Source organism: Eptesicus fuscus, chromosome 23, assembly GCF_027574615.1.
Source record: "Eptesicus fuscus isolate TK198812 chromosome 23, DD_ASM_mEF_20220401, whole genome shotgun sequence".
Taxonomy (NCBI): Eukaryota; Metazoa; Chordata; class Mammalia; order Chiroptera; family Vespertilionidae; genus Eptesicus; species Eptesicus fuscus.
Genome location: NC_072495.1, coordinates 9,004,522 through 9,027,307, shown reverse-complemented (window position 1 = coordinate 9,027,307; position 22,786 = coordinate 9,004,522). Strand labels below are relative to the sequence as shown.

The 22,786-nt window shown below is 39.3% G+C and overlaps 1 protein-coding gene across 2 annotated transcripts in view; it reads right to left on the bottom strand.

Annotated features, from left to right (window-relative positions):
• HECTD4 (HECT domain E3 ubiquitin protein ligase 4) overlaps positions 1 to 22,786 on the bottom strand; it is a 157,809-nt gene that overhangs the window by 74,981 nt on the left and 60,042 nt on the right. For both annotated transcript variants that reach the window (XM_028147247.2, XM_028147249.2), the window contains exons 8-21: positions 20,924 to 21,116; positions 18,677 to 18,835; positions 16,724 to 16,837; positions 15,861 to 16,001; positions 13,596 to 13,828; positions 13,088 to 13,233; positions 11,151 to 11,221; positions 10,198 to 10,303; positions 9,559 to 9,679; positions 8,702 to 8,824; positions 6,638 to 6,762; positions 4,769 to 4,922; positions 4,171 to 4,271; positions 2,023 to 2,221 (exon numbers count right to left, since the gene is read on the bottom strand). In XM_028147247.2, the coding sequence (XP_028003048.2) occupies positions 2,023 to 2,221; positions 4,171 to 4,271; positions 4,769 to 4,922; positions 6,638 to 6,762; positions 8,702 to 8,824; positions 9,559 to 9,679; positions 10,198 to 10,303; positions 11,151 to 11,221; positions 13,088 to 13,233; positions 13,596 to 13,828; positions 15,861 to 16,001; positions 16,724 to 16,837; positions 18,677 to 18,835; positions 20,924 to 21,116 (1,986 nt within the window). The remainder of the gene's footprint in view (positions 1 to 2,022; positions 2,222 to 4,170; positions 4,272 to 4,768; positions 4,923 to 6,637; positions 6,763 to 8,701; positions 8,825 to 9,558; positions 9,680 to 10,197; positions 10,304 to 11,150; positions 11,222 to 13,087; positions 13,234 to 13,595; positions 13,829 to 15,860; positions 16,002 to 16,723; positions 16,838 to 18,676; positions 18,836 to 20,923; positions 21,117 to 22,786) is intronic.

Sequence of the window (22,786 nt, the reverse complement as noted above, 5' to 3'; positions counted from 1 at the left end):
ATATTCCCTGATTTTTTTTTTAAGGTACAACTGATACTAGTTTGAATGCAATTGACCATTGGTATTTACAGGGCAGCTACAGAATAACAAATATTACCACAATTTAATTGACTTGGGCACTTCACATTAAAATAGTTACACTCAGTTAACATATATATATATATATATATATATATATATATATATATATAGTTTTAAATAACTATTTTAATCCTAAACAACTACATATAATTCATTAATAAAAGGTACAATTTGCCCCCTTAAGTCCTCCCCAAAATTGATAAAGTGAGCAAATACAGGTAAAAAGATGGTTATATCTCATACGACAACAAAATAAAAGCAAAAAAGAAAACAACCCAAAAACCTCAATGAATGAGGATTTAAAAAAATGCAACAAATTGAAAATAAGCCATATATTCTTAGAATGTTGCTTCATGGTATAAAAAGAAAATGACACAGATTTGGGCAGAAAGGGGCTGCTTCTTGGGTCAGTTTTCATGTATCAACACTTTTCGTCAATAAAGGCTCTTCGCTGATATCCAATTAACCACTTTTCTAATTTACAGGCCGTGTGGCATTCAAATACTCTCACAGGAAGAATAAGGCTCTGGCTTCTGTGAATACCAAATCCTGTCTTCCAACGTGTACTATGAAAGCCTCTGACTGTATCAGAGAGATCAGTTTGGATCTAAAAGCTGTACTTTTAGTCCTGGACACTTATCATTTTGTGACTTTGTACCCTCCTGACACCAGCAGGACCACTAGAAAAGTAGATATTTCTTCTGTCCATGTAGTGAGCATCCCTGTACCTCCACATTTAACACTAGTATCTAGTGCAGGTGCAGGTCAGCATCCACCAGAAGATGCAAATTACTGGCTTTTAATGGAGAAACATAATGACACAAACTAAAATGGCAACTCTTCCATTTCTGTTTTAAATAGTCATTATCGTTTGAATCTAAAACATGGGGGTAGCTGATGCCAGGGGCTATGAAGTGGTGTAGACTGATGCCACTTTAAAAAAAAAATCTAATTTTTGAATGGCCCACCAAAGACTATTTTCTAAATTCTCTTCCTTGCAGCTACGGTGAGTTTCGGGGCAAGTCTTAAGTCCCTCCTGACATCTGGGAATCTTCACTAGTCTAAAGATAATAGGGAAGAGGATTCTATAATTTGCCAGTAGTGTGCTTTACCATTTCATTGTATATACAGTTAAGAAGTCTTTTATTCTTAACCTAAGTATCCCCCGGGATGTAAGACCAATTGCAGACCAATTGCCTTTACACAGTCCAGGGAGGAGATATAACAGACAGCTAACAATCTACATGTGTAAGTACAAAGCTATTAGATAATCCTTCAGTTGTTCTTTTATATGTTACATGTCATGATTTCATTAGCCCTTCCTCATAAATTCAGCATAATGATTTATAATGTAACAATTATAAACAGAAGAAACATTTCAAGCCCTAAACACTTCGTTTTACTTATAATTTGGTTTGGCCACCAGGTTGGAAACTATACCTCCCTGAAGTCTATGTGGAGGTGTAGTCTCCTGAGACAATGGCAAAGAATAACCTAAACACAGACAAGCCCTAACACACCTGAAACCCTTCTAAAAGGACACCTTCTCCCCAAAAGATACATGAGAAGCCCCAAGAATTGGGCAGTAAGACCTTTCTAGATGAATGGACACACGTCTACAGGAATTCCAAGCACAGAGAGAGGCAGGAAGTAAGCAGAATGGAAAGAAAAGTTTCCTTTGACTCGGATCTAAACTTCGAAAGCTTACAAAAGCCCACTTTCAACATGTCATTAAAACACTGCTCTTAGAACGCAGAGGTGCTGGCTTTTTGACTCCCCAATCACTACCTTCAAGGCATTATCTTAGGTAAGTTCTCCTAAGAGATATCTGCAGACAGAAATAAGTCAAGAATGATGACAAGCAGCAAAGAAAAATAAGAAGCATATAAAGATAATCAGCTTATTAGCAGTGGAACCAATTCTAAAGCAGTTCTTGCTTACTTTGTCATAGTCATATTGTGAAGAGCATCTGCTATCGAATCTAAGATACAGGCAGCGAGCTCCTGGGATATGGACCGTCTCTTTAAATTTGTAGTTGTCTCTGACAGGATGGACTGTTTCCACAGTCTTGCCAGCAGCCCATGGAGCAGGAATCTTTAAACCAGTGAGAAAGCCTGGCTCTTCCTTCTCTTCCAGCATTCTACAACCAGACAAAGAGAACATGACTGAGTTTAGCAGCAAGGACAGGAAGAAGAAAATTAACACAGTGAAATATAAACGATTAAGAAATGTCACTTTAATTTTCCACAGCATGCAGCATGACAACATTGTGGCTTTTGAATGCTTGATATCAGTGGCGATCAGAAACATTTTTAAAAATCCTACATATAAGGTTCTTTTCTTTTGTTGTTGTTATGCAATATATTTGCATTTCCCTCTCTTTTTTCAAGGTGGAAGTTCAAATCATACCCAAGAGGACACCTCACCAACTCTCTAAACTTCGAAAAGTTACTCCGAAAAAAAAGAAAAAAGAAGATACTGTAAGCATTTAAATTGGCCAGTTTCCAAATCCCACAGGACCAGCATCCTATAAAGGTTTCTTTTGTTGATATCTGAACATCAATTGCTGAAAACTCCATAAGTCTATGCAACTACTTTGTACTGAAATTTTTACTAAAGAAAAGTACCTTCGAAGTTCCTCTTATCTATTGTAATTGAACTCTCAAGGACATCACAGCCCCAGGTTGTGGGATACAAACTCCCAATCCTGCACTTAGCTGCTGTGGAATTCTCTTCTTCTCTTTCAGCTCTGTGCTATCCAATATGGTAGTTACTTAGTCAAATATGGCTACTTAAATTGAATCTAAATTAAATACAATTTAAAATTCAATTTCTTGGTCACATTAGTTACATTGCAAATACTCGATAACAGCATGTGGCTGTCACCAACAGTACTAGACAAAAATACACATTTTCATTACTGTACAAAGCTCACTTGGATAGCATACTGCTCTAGAGAAATCCAGAAGTCCTTCCTTTCTGATCAATGCTTTTAAAGACAGCTTTAGTGAGATGTAATTACATATAATAAATGGCACTGATTTAAAGTGTACAACTTGGTAAGTTCAGATATATGGATACACCTGTGAAATTTCCTCCTTCTTCTTGATAATCCAGGAGACCACTTCTTTGCTTTCTTGTCACTGGAAATTAGCTTGCATTTTTCAGAGTTTTATATAAACAGAATTATATAGTATACTAGAGGCCTGGTGCATGAGATTCGTGCACTCAGGGGGGAGGGGAGGCCCTCAGCCCCGGTCTGCGCCCTCTCACAGTCTGGGAGCCCTCGGTGGATGTACGATTGCTGTGGAGGCGGGAGAGGCTCCCGCCACCACGGCTGCGCTCGCCAGCCGTGAGCCCGGCTTCTGGCTGAGCAGCGCTCCCTGACCACTAGGGGCAGCTCCTGCATTGAGCATCTGCCCCCTGGTGGTCAATGCGCATCATAGCGACTGGTCGTTCCACCGTTCGGTTGATTTGGCCTTCTATTATCTAGGATACCTTTTGTGAAGGTCTGGCTTCTTTCACTCAGGATAAGTAGTCTAAGATTCATCCAAGTTGCTGAATATGTCTATAGTTCATTCCTTTTTATTGCTGAGTAGGATTTCATTGTATGCCTATACCACTGTGTGCATATATCCCCTCACTTGTTGATGAACATTAGGGGTGTTTCTTGTTTTGGGGCTATTCTAACTAAAGCTGTTATGACCTTCATATACAAGTCTTTGTCAGAATCTATGCTTTCTTTTCTCTAGAAGTGAAATAGCTGGGTCAAATGGTTGGTATAAGTTTAACTTTTTAAGAAACTGTCAAACTGTTTGCCAAAGTCATAATGTTTTACATCCTCATCATTAATATTTGACAATTTGTCAATTTTGAACTAATCTCTTGATCTGTGGGGAAATTTATTCTAACCTGCTCCTATAAGACTACACAGCAATTCTATAATTATCTGTAAAATTTTGACCCTGAATTCTCTTTCTTTTTTCAGTTAGATGATCCTTGCTAAAAATCACTGTTGTAAAAGAAGCACTAGGCTTTCACCAGAAGAAAACAAGGCAGGGGTTCCTGCGAGGAAGCAGCATCGCTCACCTCTCATCAGGGAACAGCCTGCCCTTCTGGTCTGATGCACCACATGGGGAACAGCCCACCTCGGCAAAAACTGGACACTGGGTTTTAAGCAGCAAAGCCGTCTGAAACACAAAACCATCATCATGTCTTAAAGTGCTTACGTCAGTTATCTGGATGGTACCAGAGCCAAACTTAGAATTATCACTTAAATCATCTTTTTGCAATCCTACTCTGCTCTCTTTCACTAAAAAATGCTTTGCTACTTAGACCACTTAACATCATTTTAATTAACGCTGGAATGGAACATATTTATATTGGTTACCGATAGCCACCAAGAACTCAGAAGACGAAATATCATGGCAGGATCTCAGTAGCATTGTAGATTAGCACTTTTACAGCTGACCAGCAATTAGTATTTGCTAAAAGATTGCAGTAAGTAATTTAGTCAAACAAATAAAATGTTTTCCCTTAACGTTTCAGTTTACTTTTAAGACACGATGTTTTTCTTCATTCCATCGTTAGTTCCCTTGGCTTCTGAGAGACATGGTTATATTTATTCTGCCTTCAGCGAATGCACACGGCCGCAGAACACTTCACGCTGGCACACCAAGGATCATACCTGACTGGTATAGAGTACCAGCTGCACTAGCTGAGGCATCAGGGCGTCGGCCATGATCAGAGTCTGCAAATTTGGATGCATCAGGGAAGTCAGTAGCACTGGAAGAAGGTGACCAAGCATGGTAGCTTTAGTAACTTGTTCCAAGCCTTTTAACCTACAAAAAATTTCAAGAAAACACACTGCTTATGTAATCTCCCAGCATGTGAAAAAGCAACTGACATCATCTTTATCTGACAAATTCTCTTGAATTAGTGAAGCACTTATAGTTGACAGCAATTCAATCCACAAATCTCCCATCTTCTACTACTGAGGGAGGAAACAGAAATCTCATAATAGATTTCATCTTCAACCTATGATTTTGCACACACAAAACATGTTTACATGGTGAATTTCATAGCACCTCTGAAGCGCTTTATAAGTGGGTCCTCTAGGTAGGCAAATGGCTTCTGTAGGTAGCTGCCACCTGCACAGCTCCCTTGGCTCTGGGGCTGCCCTGAGTCTCTGCAGCAAGAAAATGAGTGGCTGCACCACCAGTTCACCTGCCCACAGAAGTAATCCCCACTTTTGCCTAGAGAAACTGGCTCGTGTGGGGTGCAGAGGCAGGCAGATTTTTCATTTGACTTTAAAATCACATCCCCCCCCCATTTTATTGAGATCCAATTGACATATAAAATTGTATCAATTTAAAGTGAACAATGTAATGACTTGACATATCTGTATATTGTGAAATGATTACCTAGACACGTTTTTTTAAAAGAATTTGCAATGCCTCTTTTAAAAAAAATTTTTTTATTGAGTTCAGAGAGGAAGGGAGAGGGAGAGAGAAATAGAAACATCAATGATGAGAGAGAATCATTGATTAGCTGCCTCCTGTACACCCCCAACTGGGGATCGAGCCCACAATCCGGGCAATGTGCCCTTGACCGGAATTGAACCTGGGACCCTTCAGTCCGCAGGCCAACACTCTATCCATTGAGCCAAACCAGCTAGGGCACCTAGTCATATTCTTAACATCCTAATCTTCTGCTGGGAGAATTAAGATATGTGACTTACCCAAAGAAAGATGTGGGTTAGGTAATTCTCTAAGACTACTTAGGGTATTGGGATTGGAACAAGAAACAGAGTTCAGATCTCCCAGGCTCTCAGACTGCAACTCCTCCCAGGGCAGATCTGTACCACAAGCCCAAATGCAACACTGTGCTCAGTTCCAACCTGCCCACCTACTCTCTGGGAGAGGCTCAGAATCAGGGACGTGGGGACAGATGGGTGCCTGGAGGAAAAGTTACACTGCAGGATTGTTCTAGAGCAGCATCTCTAACATTAAAACCATCAACACTCATGGTATGTAAGTCATCTTTAACAGCAAACCACAGCAGAAATTTTAATGGGAAGGACTGGGAAAAGGCTTTATTCCTGGGAATGAGATGTTTATCCTCTATATAGGTCACTCCTATGTCTGGAGCAGTAAAATTACAGTAAAATCTGAGATATCATGTCAGTGTTATCCTTTGCATAGCAGTTAATTGTCTGCATCACTAAGTCACTGCTACCTCCCTAAGGTACTTATCATGAGAAACAAAGTCCCCATGGTGCTGAGCTGGGGACTAATGAAGGTACAAGATCTGAAGGTCAGAGACAATGCTGCCCCCACAAACCTTGCTACCCTTAGTTCATGGCTGTTAGCCCAATCATACCTATAAGCACCATTAAAGAGTTCAATTGCACTTGGCTTTGAAACACGTGCCCTTTCAACTTATTCTCACAAAAACCCTGTATATTAACTGAATATCTGATAAAAGATTTCACTTTCATAAGCAAGTTCTTCTTCCTGAAGGGCAGCAGGTCACAGTTCACAATCCATTTCCTCACCTCTGCTCACGGTCAGCTATGTCACTATTTATGAGGGCGGTTGTGACCTGCTGTAGCATTTCCAACACTTCATCACATCCAGTCAGGATCTGGGTGGCAAGAGCCAGAATACTGACCTTGAGCTCCTAGGTAGAAAATACCATAGTGTTATTTTTAAGCTTTGTGTTGAACATGTATTCACAATGACAACATGAAATGACATATTTTATGATGCATTTCCAAATTAAATAATGAGGTGGCCAGAATAAGCCCAAAGCAGTAAGTTACGCTAGGATGGCAAGTGGCAATTTGATTTGGGAGGCTAAGGTCGGGAGTGCTGACAGAAATAGGCAGTATTTCCCGGGAGGGGGTGGAGGTGGGGGTGGGGAAGCACACGAGTCCCCAGGAGAAAGGCATTTCTCCCATCCCCTCCAGCACAAGGGAGCTCCCGGTGGCCAGCCCAGAAACTGTCCCGTGGAAGAGTGCCTTGGGTAGTATGAGGATAGCTAAAGAGAAAAACAGAACAGTAAAAGGCGCATGTAGAGGCGGTGAGTAAAATGAGACAAAAACACAACATTCTGAAACAGTACAAGTGACCTTTTCCCTTAATGTTTTAAACCATTACACTTGAGCTAAAAATTCAATTAAAGTATCAGGCTATTAAGCATTAAAAGTAATTATTAGAGAGTTCATGGGAATACAAATACTTAATAATGTAAGAAACACTAGTTAAGATCATAGGAATGTTTAGTTTACAATTATTTTCTATTAAAAAATATAACCAAACTAACCCATTAGATGAAATCTGTGTTTTTTATTTTTCCCAGAAATACTAAACAACCCAGTCTATTCTGCCTTTACCAAGATTATTTCTTTCCATGGGTTAAGAATTTATAAACTTTAGCCTTTCAAATAGAAAACACTGGTTTTCATTGTGGAATTTTGTGGGTCTTTTTCTTTCTTTTTTTGGTGTTATTAAGAGAAAGAGAATTCTGAACTGACCAGACGAGATAAAGCGTCATTTAAGTGGTACTGACCATCTGAGCCGTCATCTGCTGACTGCACACCTGGCGGTAGCACAGTGCCAGGTATTTTACATGTCTCGTCTCTAATGCTCACAGCAACCTTACAACAGAGATGTTATTGTCCTTTTTTACTGATTAGGAAACTAAGGCAAGAGAAGGTAATGAATAGTATCAGCAAGTTAAATGATTTATTCATGCATTTCTGCCTATTTAAAAACTGATTATATAATGAGATAAACTCATAAATATGAACTAGCACGTGTATGATTTACATAGTACATATACATCAAGGAGTAAGAAAAGGGCAAAGTGTAATGAATTTTATCTTTAACTATGGCTTCCTTGGTTAATTTTTCAGTGTATTTGGTCAACACTTTAGGGAAGAAGCAATTTTTTACTGATTTCTCTAATTGTCCCACAAAGATGAAATTCTGAAGAACAATGCAAATACAGCCTTGAGCATCTGTTAAAATTATAACAACGCTATTAAAAATTGTTGGACTGCTATAAATTGCCATGTACAAACAAATTACTAAATTTACACAGAAGCTAACTTAAAAATAATTACTGAAAATGAAATGAACCATATAAGGTTCAAAATTATTCAATATGAAGATAGTGAGAAAATTATCATCTTTTTAAAGTTATTTGAATCAAGAGAATATAATAAACCAGTCAAAATGTGAAAGTTGTTTAAAGTGTTATGCCCCTGGATTTACTTATATTTCTATATATATAAATAAAACTTTCAGGTGCATATGAGATCACTTGTAAGAGCCATATTTCATAGTTCTTTAAAAAAGATAAAAATGAACAAAGGCATGAAAAGACTGACAGGAGCACATGGAATGACACATTATGAGAGTGTCACAAATATGGAAACCACTGTGGAATGACATAAAAAATCTATGAAATGAGTGGCTCAATAAAACCTCTCACAAAAATATAAGCTACATGGTGAAATCCGACATCATAATACACAGAGATTTAGCCAATTAAGCTGTGCTTTACACGCTGGGTAGAAAGCATCGTTAGAATAAAGCTTGGTGTTTACCTGTACCTTCAATGTCTCTCCCTGCAAGGAGTTGTCACTGTCATCATTCTCATCAGGTTTAATCAAAATAGTGTTACTGAGAAGGTGGTTCTGAACTGCCATCAGATAACGCAGGCAGGAGGATGCAGCCTTCAATACAAATAAGGGCATTTAAATGATCTAGATTCTACTGAAAGAAGGGATCATGTGATCCACATGTTTTTTAAAACATTTCCACAAGGAAAGCAAAAGAGAGAGTACAGAAAACAGACCAAGTTAGTTTCTCAGGTGATTTTTTCCACTTGGCTTTTGATACATAATTTAATACATTTACCATGACTTTCTGCCTTCTGTTACATAATTCTCACTAATCACTCACATACTTGAATTTTTGCCTCTTAAAAATTTTCTTCCCCACCCTTGTTCCCCTCCATTCAAGAAGACTCTACCAAAATCCTTAAAAGAATTTTTGGTTCTTATCAGTCTCTGTAAAACACTGGCAGTTTAGAAAACAATGTTAAATTTCAAATTAACAGGGGGAAAAATCCTCACTATTTTAAACAGAACAAAAACAAGACATTTAAAGCAGGAGGCATCATCTGTACAGAAAGTATGTCAGAGCATTTGTTTAGTTCTACATTTCCAGGACAAGCACAGCCATCCATGGACCTTCATCAATTATGTCCACCCTGTACGCACACACCTCAACATAGTAAAATGAAAACAGAAACACTGGGTTCAATTTTACTTTCATTAAAAACATTTTTGCTGAGATCTGGTCAAGATGGTGGAGTAGGTGGACACTGCACTCACCTCCTCCCACGACATCAAAATTACAACTAAATTCTAGAACAATCAAACTGGATAAATACATTTTTACTTACAGGCACAGTTGAAAGGAGCTTTTGAAAATCATCTTTAGAAACAGTTTGGCACTTGGTGATTAAGATACAGGATTCTCGTACAACAATCTTCAGAATGTAGTGTAAAAGTTCATCATTTAGTCTTGAAATGCAGGAAAAATGTAACAATAAGATACTGATGATTTAGTAAAAAGATGATACATTTTATACAACTGGCATAAGATGATAAATAGAAGATACAAAGCTAATTGGTTCTGGAAGCAAATCATCTTACTAATGATGCTAACAGCTGGGTATATTATCTAAATCAAACTAATAGGAACAAAATGGTACCCAAGAACCTAATCCAAGTATCTTATAAACAGCAAAGAAAACCAACACCTTTCTCCCCTCACTAGTTCTAACCACACCCTCACCCTCTCACAAACCAGCAATTTGGGAAACAATGATAAATTTCCCTAGGCCCAAGTTACATTACTGATAAAACTGAAATGTGCTAAATGGCAACTGTTAGATTGTCTTACGATTGATCTATGGTTTAAACTTGACATGCTAGCTATACTAGATACTATAGGAGACTAAAGTTGATCACATTTAAGTGTAAATTTATTACTGAGAAAAACACAAAAAGCTAGCAGTGACTAAGATAACTGGTGTCACCTGTAATGATCATCGTCCTCGCTGCCAAATCGGTTGTTTTGAAGCTGCTCGGCTAAATTGGTTAGGATCACATCCCGCAGCTGGGAGAGGCCACTGTTTCTCTCTCCTAACACAGAACAAAGCTCCATAAACAACCCTCATACTTACACTTAGAAAATGATTTTTTTTTAAAGTTTTTTTAACAAGCAGACTGTCGATAACCTAGCACCCAACACCTGTACTTACCTTATACAAGCAAGGAGCAAGAACACATCACAGCCAATGTGACTTATTTAACTGGTGCATCCTGATTTAAGTGGAGTTACCCCATTGATATATCATAAAGTGTGAATTCTAACTCCTTAAATTAATGTTGCTTATAAATGCAGTGTCTTTGGCATGGTGAATTTTGTTGTTCAGTCTAACTTTGAAGTTTCATTTTTTTAAAGAATATTTTTATTGATTTCAGAGAGGAAGGGAGAGGGAAAGAGAGATAGAAACATCAGTAATGAGAGAGAATCATTGATTGGCTGCCTCCTGCACACCCCCTACTGGAGATTGAGCCTGCAACCCAGGCATGTGTCCGAATTGAACCTGGGACCCTTCAGTCCACAGGCCCACGCTCTATCCACTGAGCCAAACCAGCTAGGGCTGAAGTTGCATTTTAACATGTGGAAAAAAACTGGCTTAGAGATCCCCAAGAAGTCATTATCTTTAATGTTCATTAAAAATCTACAAGCAGGTACAGTTTCTAAGCAGAGGAGAGAGAAAGGTTTATAGAGCTTGAAGGAACATAAAACATGGTTTCTGTTTCCGATCCAGTTGAAGTGTTGGCATATGTGCAGATACATTTTAAAAATTAATGCTGACTAACAGATATTAAGGGGAAAAAAATCTATTATCTTACTATACAGTTGTTTCCTTAGGGACAAAAAAGGATGGTAGTTCAAGGATAATTAAAGAATAATTCTCACCTTCTGTTAAGACCAGCTTAAGTAAGTTATTGATTTCAGTTTCACCTGGGTACAAGATATTTAAACCAGAGCTGAAATGACAGAAAAATCAAATGCTTTTAGACAAATGTTCTAGAAAGCCCAAACTCTATTTAAATTTTTATTTTTATAAACATGCCAGTTTGGTTACATAGCACTCTGAGGGACAGTTCATCACTAAAAAGCAGCTGAATCTAAATTCATCTTGTGATATTGTCCACTGATGGTTTCCCCATCTTTCTCTTGTCTGTGAGTTACCAAAATAATAACTTCAATGAGGCCAGATGCAGAACTAGTTAAAGAGAATTGAGCTATAAAAAAAAAAATCAATGGAGTCAAACATGCTATATATGCAGATTGTGCCCTCCAAAATAGTTTTTGAGAAGGGGGCTTTCTAATTCTCAGCTTTTCCCAAAAATGGTATTGCAAATAGCACCAGAATTTTTTCTTTTTTTTTTTTATGAGATTTAACATCCTATCTAATAAAGAGGGACTATGCCAATTGACCCTCACACTGTCCCAAAGATGGTGACTCTCACAGCCAATAAGGAGGGGATATGCTAATTGATTGACCCACCCTCAAAGATGGTGGTGCCCATAGCCAATAAGGAGGGAATATGCTAATTGACTGCCCATCCCTCAAAGATGATGGCGCCCACAGCCACAAGATGGCGGCACCCAGTCCCCTCAGCCCATCAGGGGCAGCAGGCATGCAGCAAGGCCAGGACCACCCCCAGGCAGGCCCGGCCGCTCTGCACACCTGCCTCCAGAGTCCCTCAGTCTCCTCAGGTCCCCAGCCTCCCAGGGCAGGCTCGAGGCACAGGCAAGCCTCGGATGGCGGCTGCCCAGCTGTCCAGGGCCGCCCAAAGCTCAGGTGACCAGGGCCAGCCGAGGCTTGCACTGCCGGCAGTGGCAACAGCAGAGGTGTGATGGGGCATCACCTTCCCCTGATTGCCGGGTTGCCTCCTGCCCCTGAGGGCTCCCGAACTGTGAGAGGGGGCAGACCAGGCTGAGGGACCCCAACTCTAGTGCATGAATTTTCATGCAACAGTCCTCTAGTATAATAATAAGTATACAATTGGTAAATTTTAACCTATGTATATACCCATGAAAACATCACCACCATCAAGATAGTGAAAGGTAATAACCATCAGCCCCAGAAGCTGTCTTGTGGCTCTAGATTTTAATTTTTGCCTTAATGGTCTCAACAAAAAGAGACCCAAAGCATGATCTATTGTGGAAGGAAAAATTGCCCTCCCCTTTGCTCACCCCTGTCATATGGTAGTTCCAGACCAAGCACTTAGTTCTCTCTTGGTCACTAAATTATATTTGGTCATAATAAGGCTATATTCCTGGATAAAAGCTCATTGTACTAATGTGTATATTAAATGACAATAGAAAATGGTCCATAAACTCTGCCCTCTTGACTAACAAGGTTTTAAGTAGATTTTTAAAAGGTTAACATTGTTGAGCCTTATCTTATTAAAATCTCACAAACCTATTTTTATACTCATTTTATAACTGAGGAAACAGAGGACTTAAGGTTACAGCCAGTAAATGGCAGAGCAAAGACTAGACCCAGATCTGCCTGCTGCCAAAGCTGGCTTCTTAACCAACCTGCACACTTTCTCTCAAGTGAGATAAATCTCCACTTATAAACCATCAAAACATCCACTTAACGGGTTTTTTTTGTGTCTTTTTTTTTTTTTAAGATCCAATGATGATGTTAGGTACACAGATGGCATGGGTCCTCTGGGAGTGGGGCCATAGCCTCTGTCCAGTTGAATTATCCTCTGTTCACGAGGTCCTGATGAATGGGATGGGGGAAGAGTTGTCTATGATACCAGCTGGCCGGGAAGATCATGATGCAATGCAAGGGAAGCATTTTGAAGAGAGCACTATGAAAATTACTTGATTACCTGATGGCAAGGCAGACTTCCTTCTGAATTTCAGGGCAAATTTGATCTTTTGGTGCCATCAACAGCTGCCAAAGAAGCAATCCTGACCGTCGAATGATGTCTCGATTCCTTTCAGTTTGTGGGCTGAAGAAAAATTTAAATACCACCTACAGAAACATAAAGGGCATGTCTAAAAATGCTCATTCTACTGGGGATAAAATTATCCCTCTGGAGAAAATACATGTAGAGATTCTTATGAATAGATTTTTAACCACAATCTCTTCTATTGTGTAATGGTATAATTACAGTAAATATTGTACATAGGTCAGTGACAATGAACTACATATAGCAAAACTCCATTAACTGCTGTGCAATGAATATGATGATAATCCTAGTTCTAGGATTAGGATGAGGTAAGATGCAAAACAGGAATGTTATTAAATTTTCTTCTGGTAGAAATTAGCTGGCTGAAGCCAAGGTGTGTGTTTTTTTCTCTAATATCTTATTTATCTCAAAACAGTGTGTTTACCTGAAAGACAACAAGAATGCAGCGTATGATACAGGTGTCTCCATTAACCATGGCCTTCTCCATAATGTCACAAATACTGCTGAGATGGTGAGCTTCGATCGGATGCTGTTTGCCCAGGACACTTGTGATTGGAAGATTTGGATTGGTAGCAAGAAGATTGAGTTGGTGTATGCACATCGCACCAACGTGGTGCAATAATTGGTTTATAACCTCATTCGTGGTTATAGCCTCTTCTAGAAAATAAAAAGGAAACTCAGTGAGGAAAGACACCTCTGCAGGCAGTCCCTAAGGAGCAGTCTTTTGACCTACACACACACACACACACACACACAAAAACACTAGGAGAGAGTATCTTGGTGCCAGTCTCTTCAGCTACTGCTAGAGAATCTTTCTCCCTGCCAAAGTCCTGGAGTGAAAACACTTGAGAATTTTCACTATTTTTAGAGCATAAGTAGCTACCACCCTTTCTATATCTTAACAATCAGCTAAATGCTTTGCATGCATTACCTTACAACATCATTATAAACTTGGACTATTTAGCCCCGCTTTGTAAAGGAGTAAATCAAGAGTCAGGGGGTTAAGTAACTCACCCTAGGTCACACAGCTATTGAGTGGTAAAGCTGGGACTTGATTTCAGGCCATTTCAGCTCAGAGCCCATGCTGGTAATCATCCTAATAAAATCTCTCCGTCTTCTATGGCTCCTCTATGGTAGAACTCACCATCTTTCCCTGATCCACAACACTTCAACATTTTTACCTCATTTAGTCACCACAGCCTAAACAGCCTTGATCCAACCTTGTGAGGGTTGACAAGCATCTTATATAATAACCAATTCAGGAAATGGAGGTGAAAATTCAAATAGGCAAAGTACCAAAAAAAAAGATTGTTTTTCTGCTAAAAGAGCTGAAATGAACGGCCTAAAAGGAACAGGAAAGCAGGCAATCTTGGAGAGGCAGGTCTGGGTGAAGGAACCTTACAGCTGCAAAAGGGCTGTGGGCACTGGGAACTATGAGAAAAGGACTCAAGGAAACTGAAGAGAAGGTAAACTTTGCCAAAACTAAACTTTTCGATTACGTGTTAATCCTAACATCAGACTGAGGCCCACTGATTCTGTGTCTTTTGAGTCCCTGATTTACAACAATAGAATTCAAGTTCATACTATTAATCTTTACTGAGAGTGCTGCGGGCATGTGTTTTCCCCATGCTCTGCTCCAAATCAAGTCAGACCCCTCTGGCCACCAAGATGCTGGTTTACACAATCTGCCCCAACCTGTTGGAATTATTAAGCTGATCAAGCTTGAGGTGGGAGATGGGAGCATCCTCAGCTAAGAACACCACAGAATTCAGGTTTTGTTTTTAAATGAGTACCCACTTCTCAGTTTGGAGTATGCCTTTGTCAATTTCCAGAGCCTAGAAATAGTTGTTCTTGATACTTTGTCAGTTTTATCATTACTTTACAGGGAGAGAATTTGCTGAGCTACTCACCCCTCCATACCACTAGAGCTGACTTCAATGCCAGGAGATTTTAAGTACTTACTAACTTAATGTTGCTTTCTGGCAGTGACACCTCCTCATGACAACATGCCTCTCGCTAAGGATCACCTGCATCCCTTTCCAGAAGAGAAGCAGAGGAAACACACGGCCTGGTGCAGAGACCAATTCCGACTTCACGGATAGGAAATGCCCAGAACCCATGAAATCACCACCCTCTTTAGCCGAGCACAAATGGTGGTTTTGTGTGCTGGCTGCTCCACTGTCCTGTCAGCCAACAGGAGGAAAAGCAGCACTAAAAGCACCCCAAATCAAGATGAGTGGGAAACCACGCCAATAAACACATTTTGGGGGAAAAAATTAACTTAATATTAAGAGCCTTAATATTAAGAAATATAAAGATCCTTTATTGATAATTCTATCTAATTATAAGCTTATGTATAAATAAGTTATCAATATAAAACATTATAAGAGCATATAATCCCAGGCCAAGTACAAATAAAGAAGCAATTTTTGTGCCAAAGTTCTGACAATTGCAGAAGAAACGTGATTTTCCTGTAAAAAAGTCTATGGACTACCTCAAAAGCTCGATTATTTATACACTTATTTCCTTAATCATAAACCAATCAGATAGCAAGGATAGGTTTCTAAGTTCCAAGAGGGAAGGCTGTTGACCCATTTTGTTGCCTGGGCCATGTTCTCACTTCCTCTGCTGCTGTACGCTGCTATTTCATAGGGAAAAATCTCTTCCTATAAGACTGAGTGCGCCTCACCTCTGGGCTCAGTGATGATGTGGCTGACTCCGAGTCTCTGGCAGACGTAATGGAAGGCCTGATTCCCAGGATTACACCACTGATCGATATAGTCATTCGAGCAGGTCCACAGCATGTTGTTCACTGTATCGTAACAGGCACCTGCAAAAACAGCATTCTTTATGCAACTGTCATGTCATCCCCTGCTGTATACAAAGTTCTCATAAGCACTGCCCAAGAATGGAAAGGCCAGGTTTCTCCCCAATGCTGACAATCCACACCTACTCCCATATATTTACTTGGCAAAGCATTAGACTGGGGCTCAACAAAAAGGCAGGATTCAATTTCTACTTTGCTTAACTCCTATGTGAAAAATGAATAAGTCTCATGGAAGAGACAGTTCTCAGTAACTGACTTATGAGTGACCTTTTTCATTCCCAAAAAGATCTAAATGGCTTACATTAAAATCTGGATATAATAGGACTAGTTAACGTAACACCCAATAAAAGCCTTAGTAACTAAGCCCGAAACTTAAGATATGAGCTTCCTAGGAGCCAAGGCAAAGAGAAAAATATTACATAATGCTCATTTTCGAACAATAAGAAGTAAACCAATTCCTCACAGGACATAAACATTTTAATTGCATGAACATTGAAGAGTTTGTTATAGGCATCATTACACAACCTAATGGACAGTATCTTCAACAGCATTTATGCAGAGGAATTTCACATGGCAATTTCTTATATTAACGCCCATTAAACAGTAGTATTAAAAAAATCTTTCCTTCCAGGAAATTGGAATACCACAGGAAATTGGCAAGATTTTTTGAGAGATACTGCTAAAACTCTGAATTTTCCAAGGAGATGTGGGCATTTAGTTCTTACCCAATCCTGGTACGAGAGCACCACGCCCCAGTGAGCTTCCAGCAGCATCTATGAGATCGGCCCGACTTGTGAACTGACCATCCGAAATATTATACACCAAGCTAGAGGCTAGGACTTCGAAAACAAACATTAAGCTGTTTAATAAGCCTTAAAATGGTGGTCAGTATACTTTCAAAGTTTAAACTTGAGACTCTTAACCAGACTGTCATAAAAATCACCCCTTTTTGTTGTCTACTGATGGTAACAATGAGGAGACAGAATATACACATTAAGACCACAAAAAGAAAACTGTGACAAAATATCTGAATAGTGAACCATATTTTTGAAAGTGGTTTTTAAATGGCCACTTTTGCATAAAGGCTTTTTTCAATATAGGTTGGCAAAAGGAGTTATGATCATTAACACCACAAGGTAACATTTACAAGAAATACTTTACATATAGTCGGTGCTCAATAAAGGTTAGTGGACACAAACAGCTCGATTGCTGTCCTTCCAGGCAGGGACTCTAAAATTTGGAGACGCTTTGGCCTTTTTCCTTCACACTGGATAAGGTAGCGACAACAAGCATGGCTCTAGGTGTCTGGGTTTGAATTACAGCTCGGCCACTTCTGTGTGATCCTGGGAAATTTACTAAACCTCTCAGTTTCCTCATGTGCAAAGTGGAGATAATTAAAGTACCAATCTTATTCAGTTCTTGTGAAGAATAAACAAGTTAAAATATGTCCAGGATCTATACCAGCTCATATGCACTAGCTGCTATTGACATTATTTTCTCCCCCGCTTTCAAACATAAAACTCGAGCCCTGTGTCACTTGAGCTTGTTTTTCTTGTTCCCATCACCCTAGGAATCCAGATCCTCATCATGCCTGACTGTGCCCTTTGTTTCTGTTCTATTTTCTACTGTTCTGTCCTGCACAGCTTAAAATGATCTTCCCCAAATCTTTTTCATTATACCATGCATATGTTCACCATGCATATGCCTTTCCCCCCACTTGGCCAGTTATATGAATAATATCCGTTTTTCATAACTTAAACTCAAGACCTCATTTAGTCACTCCCTTCCACCCCACCCCTCAATGACCCTTTCTTTCTGATTCTGCAGCATTTTTATCAGCTTCCCACAGTCCAGGCACTGATACACCATCTACACCATTGCATATCATTTTCCGGTTGTTTCTCACAACTACATCATTTCTCCCAACCAGCCTATGAGCTCCTCAAGGCTAACAACACTTCTGCTTGCTGAGTAGCCCGCCCCCCCACCAGAGTGACCAATGTGGAAGAGAACACAGAAGGAATTTCAGTATTTATTGATTTGTTGATCTAAAATAGACTCCCTGTGTAAGCTATATCCTAGCAAAAAAATAGCCCAGTGAAGATCTCCTTTAATCAAACGGGGCCAATTTCAATTGAGAGAAAAAGCCATGTCAAGAAGACTACAAAGAGTTTCATAAGACTAATAATAGTCAATAAAAAGACAACCCAACTTTAAAATGTCCAAAGGACTTGAATAGGTATTTCTCCAAAGATATACAAATGGCCAATAAGCACAAGAAAAGATGCTTAACATCATTAGTCATTAGGGAAGTACAAATCAAAACCACAATGAGATACACTTCATACCCACTAGGATGGCTATAATAAAAAAAAGGGGGGGGGGGATAATGAATGTTGGTAAGGATATAGGGAAACTGGAGCCATTATACATTGCTGATGAAATGGAAAATAGTGCAGTCCCCTTGGGAAACAGTTTGGCAGTCCCTCCAAAGGGTAACCATACAGTTACCATTTAACCCAGAATTCAACTCCAAAGTATAAACCCAAGAGAAATAAAAACAAAAACTTGTACATGAATGTTAGCATTGTTCAAAATAGCCAAAAAGTATAAACAACCCAAATGTCAACAAAGTTGACAACAAAACAGAAGAAATGTCAAAAATAAAATTCACTTACTTTTTAAAGACGACAAACCACTTGTTCCACCAAAAAGAGACCGGGTGGCAGAGCTGCCTGATCCCCCTGGAGGTGGGACCAGCATCACCAAGTATGTGCCACAGGTATATATGGGCGTCTTCCGAAGCATTTTTAGGGGCAGCCCACAGCTAGTATTTGCTGATGAAAAGAATGAAAGTGGTAGAAATATTTTACACACATTAATTTGGTTAGAAAAACAGATCAGAAGATAATAAGGGGACCCCAAATTCATACAAGAAAATACCCAAATTCAGAAAATAGAACAGGAAGTAACAAGCTAAGGATAAAATAATGATCTTCTGGCTCCCTAACCTGGCTTCAAGCCTCCTGAGACTTGTGGAAATAAAACAGTATCCTTCTTAAATCCTAATATAAACTAGTAAGTATTTAATTTGATAGTCTCATAATGAATTAATCACAAATATTTTCTCTTCCTAACATTTCAATATATAAAAGAATTAAAGCATAAAATTGCATAAAATTCATTAAACACATTAATCCAGATCTATTTTTTCTACCCTTATTTTTTACTACAGTTGATGATTTGGTATAAATTCACATACTGTAGTTGGTACCAAATTTGTAAACTCTTCAAGAATAACGGTTCTTAATCTTTTCTGGGCTATAGATAACCTCAAAAATTTGATGAAAATTATGATGGATACATACGTTATTTAAAACCATGGGGGAGATTGTTTATCCCACCCAGTTAAGAATGCCTGCTTTAAAAGTACGGAACAGTGTGTTTAGTAGATGACCTTTTATTAAGAATAGGAGGAAAATAAGAACACAAATTTGTCTTTAATTTTATTTGCATAAAGAACTCTGTAAAGATTAAGATTAATATAGTTACTTATAGGAGGCAGGTTGGGGGCAAAATATAGAATACACCAAGATTTCTCTACATATAACTTTTTATGTTGTTTTTACTTTTCAAACTCTATAAATGTATCATCCATTCTAAAATATTAAAGTACAAACACTAAATGAAATTCTAGAAAGAGCAATCTCTGCTGTGGGAGGTTTGCCTCTTGCTTGGCAAGATTGTATTTGGTGGAGACAATGTTAAATATGAGCTTTTTACATTTACGAAGCATGTGCTAAACATAAAATCAATTAATGAGAAGGTGTTTAGTGTTAAAGATAAAGCTGTTTTAAATTATTACAGATTCATGCTAATTCATATCCATAGCCAACAACATGTATTAGTTTGGAATTTTTAAAAAATGGGCAATGATTGGAAAGAGACAAAAAGGTGAATTATGTAAAGCAAAGTGCTTTTGTATGGTGCACTGCAACTGCTCAATAAAAAGTACTGCCTGGGGAGCATTTGAGGTCTTGCTCCCTGGCATGAGTCGTCAGTCTGGCTCAAGCAGACTTACAATATTAAAAAAAAATATCTATTGCCTGAATCCACAGGCAGCTCTCACTAATTATTCATCAAGCCAAGAAAAGACATGGAGGAAATTTCATGCATATTACTAAGGGAAAGAAGCCAATCTGAAAAGTCTACATACTGTATGATTCCAACTATATGACATTCTGGAAAAGGAAAAACTATGAAGATAATTAAAGAAATCAGGGATGGCCGAAACCGGTTTGGCTCAGTGGATAGAGCGTCGGCCTGCGGACTGAAAGGTCCCAGGTTCGATTCTGGTCAAGGGCATGTACCTTGATTGTGGGCACATCCCCAGTAGGGGTTGTGCAGGAGACAGCTGATCGATGTTTCTCTATCATCAATGTTTCTAACTCTCTATCCCTCTCTATTCCTCTCTTTAAAAAAATCAATAAAATATATATTTTTTAAAAAAAAAGAAAGAAATCAGGGATGGCCAGCATTTGGGGATGGGGAGGGATGAATAAATAGGCAGAGAACAAAGGGTTTTTAGGGCAGTGAAACTACTCTCTATGACACCATAATGATGGCTACCTATTCTTATGCATTTGTCCAAACCCAAAGAATGTAACCTGAGGTAATGATGGACTTTGGGTGATGACGATTTGTCCACATAGGTCCATCAGTTGTAACAACTATACCATCTGCTGCAGGATGTTGATGAGGGAGACTATGCATGTGTCGGGGCAGGCGGTATATGGGAAATATTAGTCCCTGCCTCTCAAGCTTGCCGTGAACCTAGAACTGCTCTAAAAAATAATCTTAACTTATAGATATCTAGCTGAAAGGAGCTATCCAAGCTAACAGGTGGTTAGTGAAGGGCAGCATACCTGCTTGGTCCTCTTTCAGTGTGTTGGAAATTGTGGAGCCAGTGAGGGCGGCCAGCGTAGCGGATGGGGAAGCTCTGTAGCGGGAAAGTCTGCTAAGAAGCATCTCATTAATGCTTTTCGCAGACTCACCCTCTTTTCTCATTAGAATTGTGCGTTCCTGAAGTGGACTGGCAACATACACACCATTTTCAACCTAATATTTAAAGAAAAAGAGATCCTTAAATGACATCTATTTCCATGTAATTAGCAAGTTTCTATTTGAGAATTGAACTATCTAGTTGTGCAAAACCATTTCCAAAAATTGTACCTGAGTAGGGGTAAACCTTAAAACCTAAGTGCTCCACAGAAACTACTGAAAACAAAGGAAAGGCCACGCAAAGTTTGAGAGCTTTTATTCTTCATAATAGCCCAGTTTCTAAAAGTAATGAGCCAAGTTTAATAAATTCTACAAAAGGTCGTTGATTAAAATTCCTTATATTGAATTCCTTAGGCAGCTCTCACTAATTACAAGCATCTGACAGGTACAAGTACACTGAGAGGAAAACAAATCAGTTTTTGATTTACTATTAATATGAAGTACAACTAGGAGGGTAATGTCTTCTTGAAATCGAATTAGTGGCTAAAACCCAAACTCTGCATTAACAGCAGTTAACATTAGCCCCAGCTGCTTGGGCACTGGAAGAGCAGTCCTAGAGAAAGGCAGACTTTGTTTGCTAAAAATATATGCCAACATCAACTGGATCCTTGCTGGTGCTTGGCAGGTCCTCATTCATCACTTGATTATTCCCCAGCAAAATCCCTGGAGTGATGATTTCAAAATTCCTTTACCAATTTTGAGCTTGACTTTAAGCAGACCACTTGGCAATCTTTATTGCAACGAAGATCCAGACCACTTACTGTAAACTGCTCATACTCATCTCTCTTCCAACTCAAGAATCTTTGTTTTCAGCCTCATTATTGTTCCTTTCCTCTTAATTCAGAGGAAGAAGCACTTCGCCTCATGTTATTTAAGGTTAAGTCTTCCACCTCTGCCTCCTCTCTAACTGTTCCCTTAATTCTGTCTGCTCCTTCATTGCCAGCGTCTCCCTCTCTATTAACTTACTGGTTTCAAATATTCACAGGTTTCTAGATCTTAAACACAAGCTTGGTGGCCCATGGAAATACCATCCCTTTTCTCCACTTCCATTTGCTGTCCAATTTCTCACGCTGCTTCTGCATCCCACGCCCCCTTCCAGACCTAGGCTCCTGGCTCTGGCTGGAGTCCCAGAAACTGGTGCCCCCAATAAAGGTGGCCACGGCTGGCCTGCAGCTGTGGGGTATAGAGTTAAAAGGGAACAGGAGTACAAAGTGGCAAGGCTTATAAGAAGCAAATAAAAAGCAAAGCAATCCAAACTAAAAATTTGGTAACAGAAGAGGCAAGAGAAAGCAAGCAAACTCAGGAGTATAGCCAGGAAGGAGCTGTGCAGAGTAGCACCTACTGTGTGCTGGGCAGTGTTCTAGGACCCAGGGACACAGCAGTACACAGAAGAGACCCTCCTGGAGCTGACATTCTAGGCAAGGGAGACAGTGAAGAAATTAGCAAATAACGGGTAAAATAAGAGCCATGAAGAAAAATAAAACAGGGCAAAAGAGATAAAAAGAGACATGATTTTATTTCACATGAAATATTTTATAGAGATTGGTAAGAAAGGTCTTTCTGATAAGGTGATATTTGAGCAGAGACCTAAAAAGTGAGAGAATATGCCATGTGGTTATCTGTAGGGTTTCAGCACAAAGGGCCCCAGATGGGAGCACACTGGGTATTTTGGCATGCCAGCAAGGAGGCCAGTTGTGGCTAGAGTGGCATGAGAGCAGGGAGTGTGG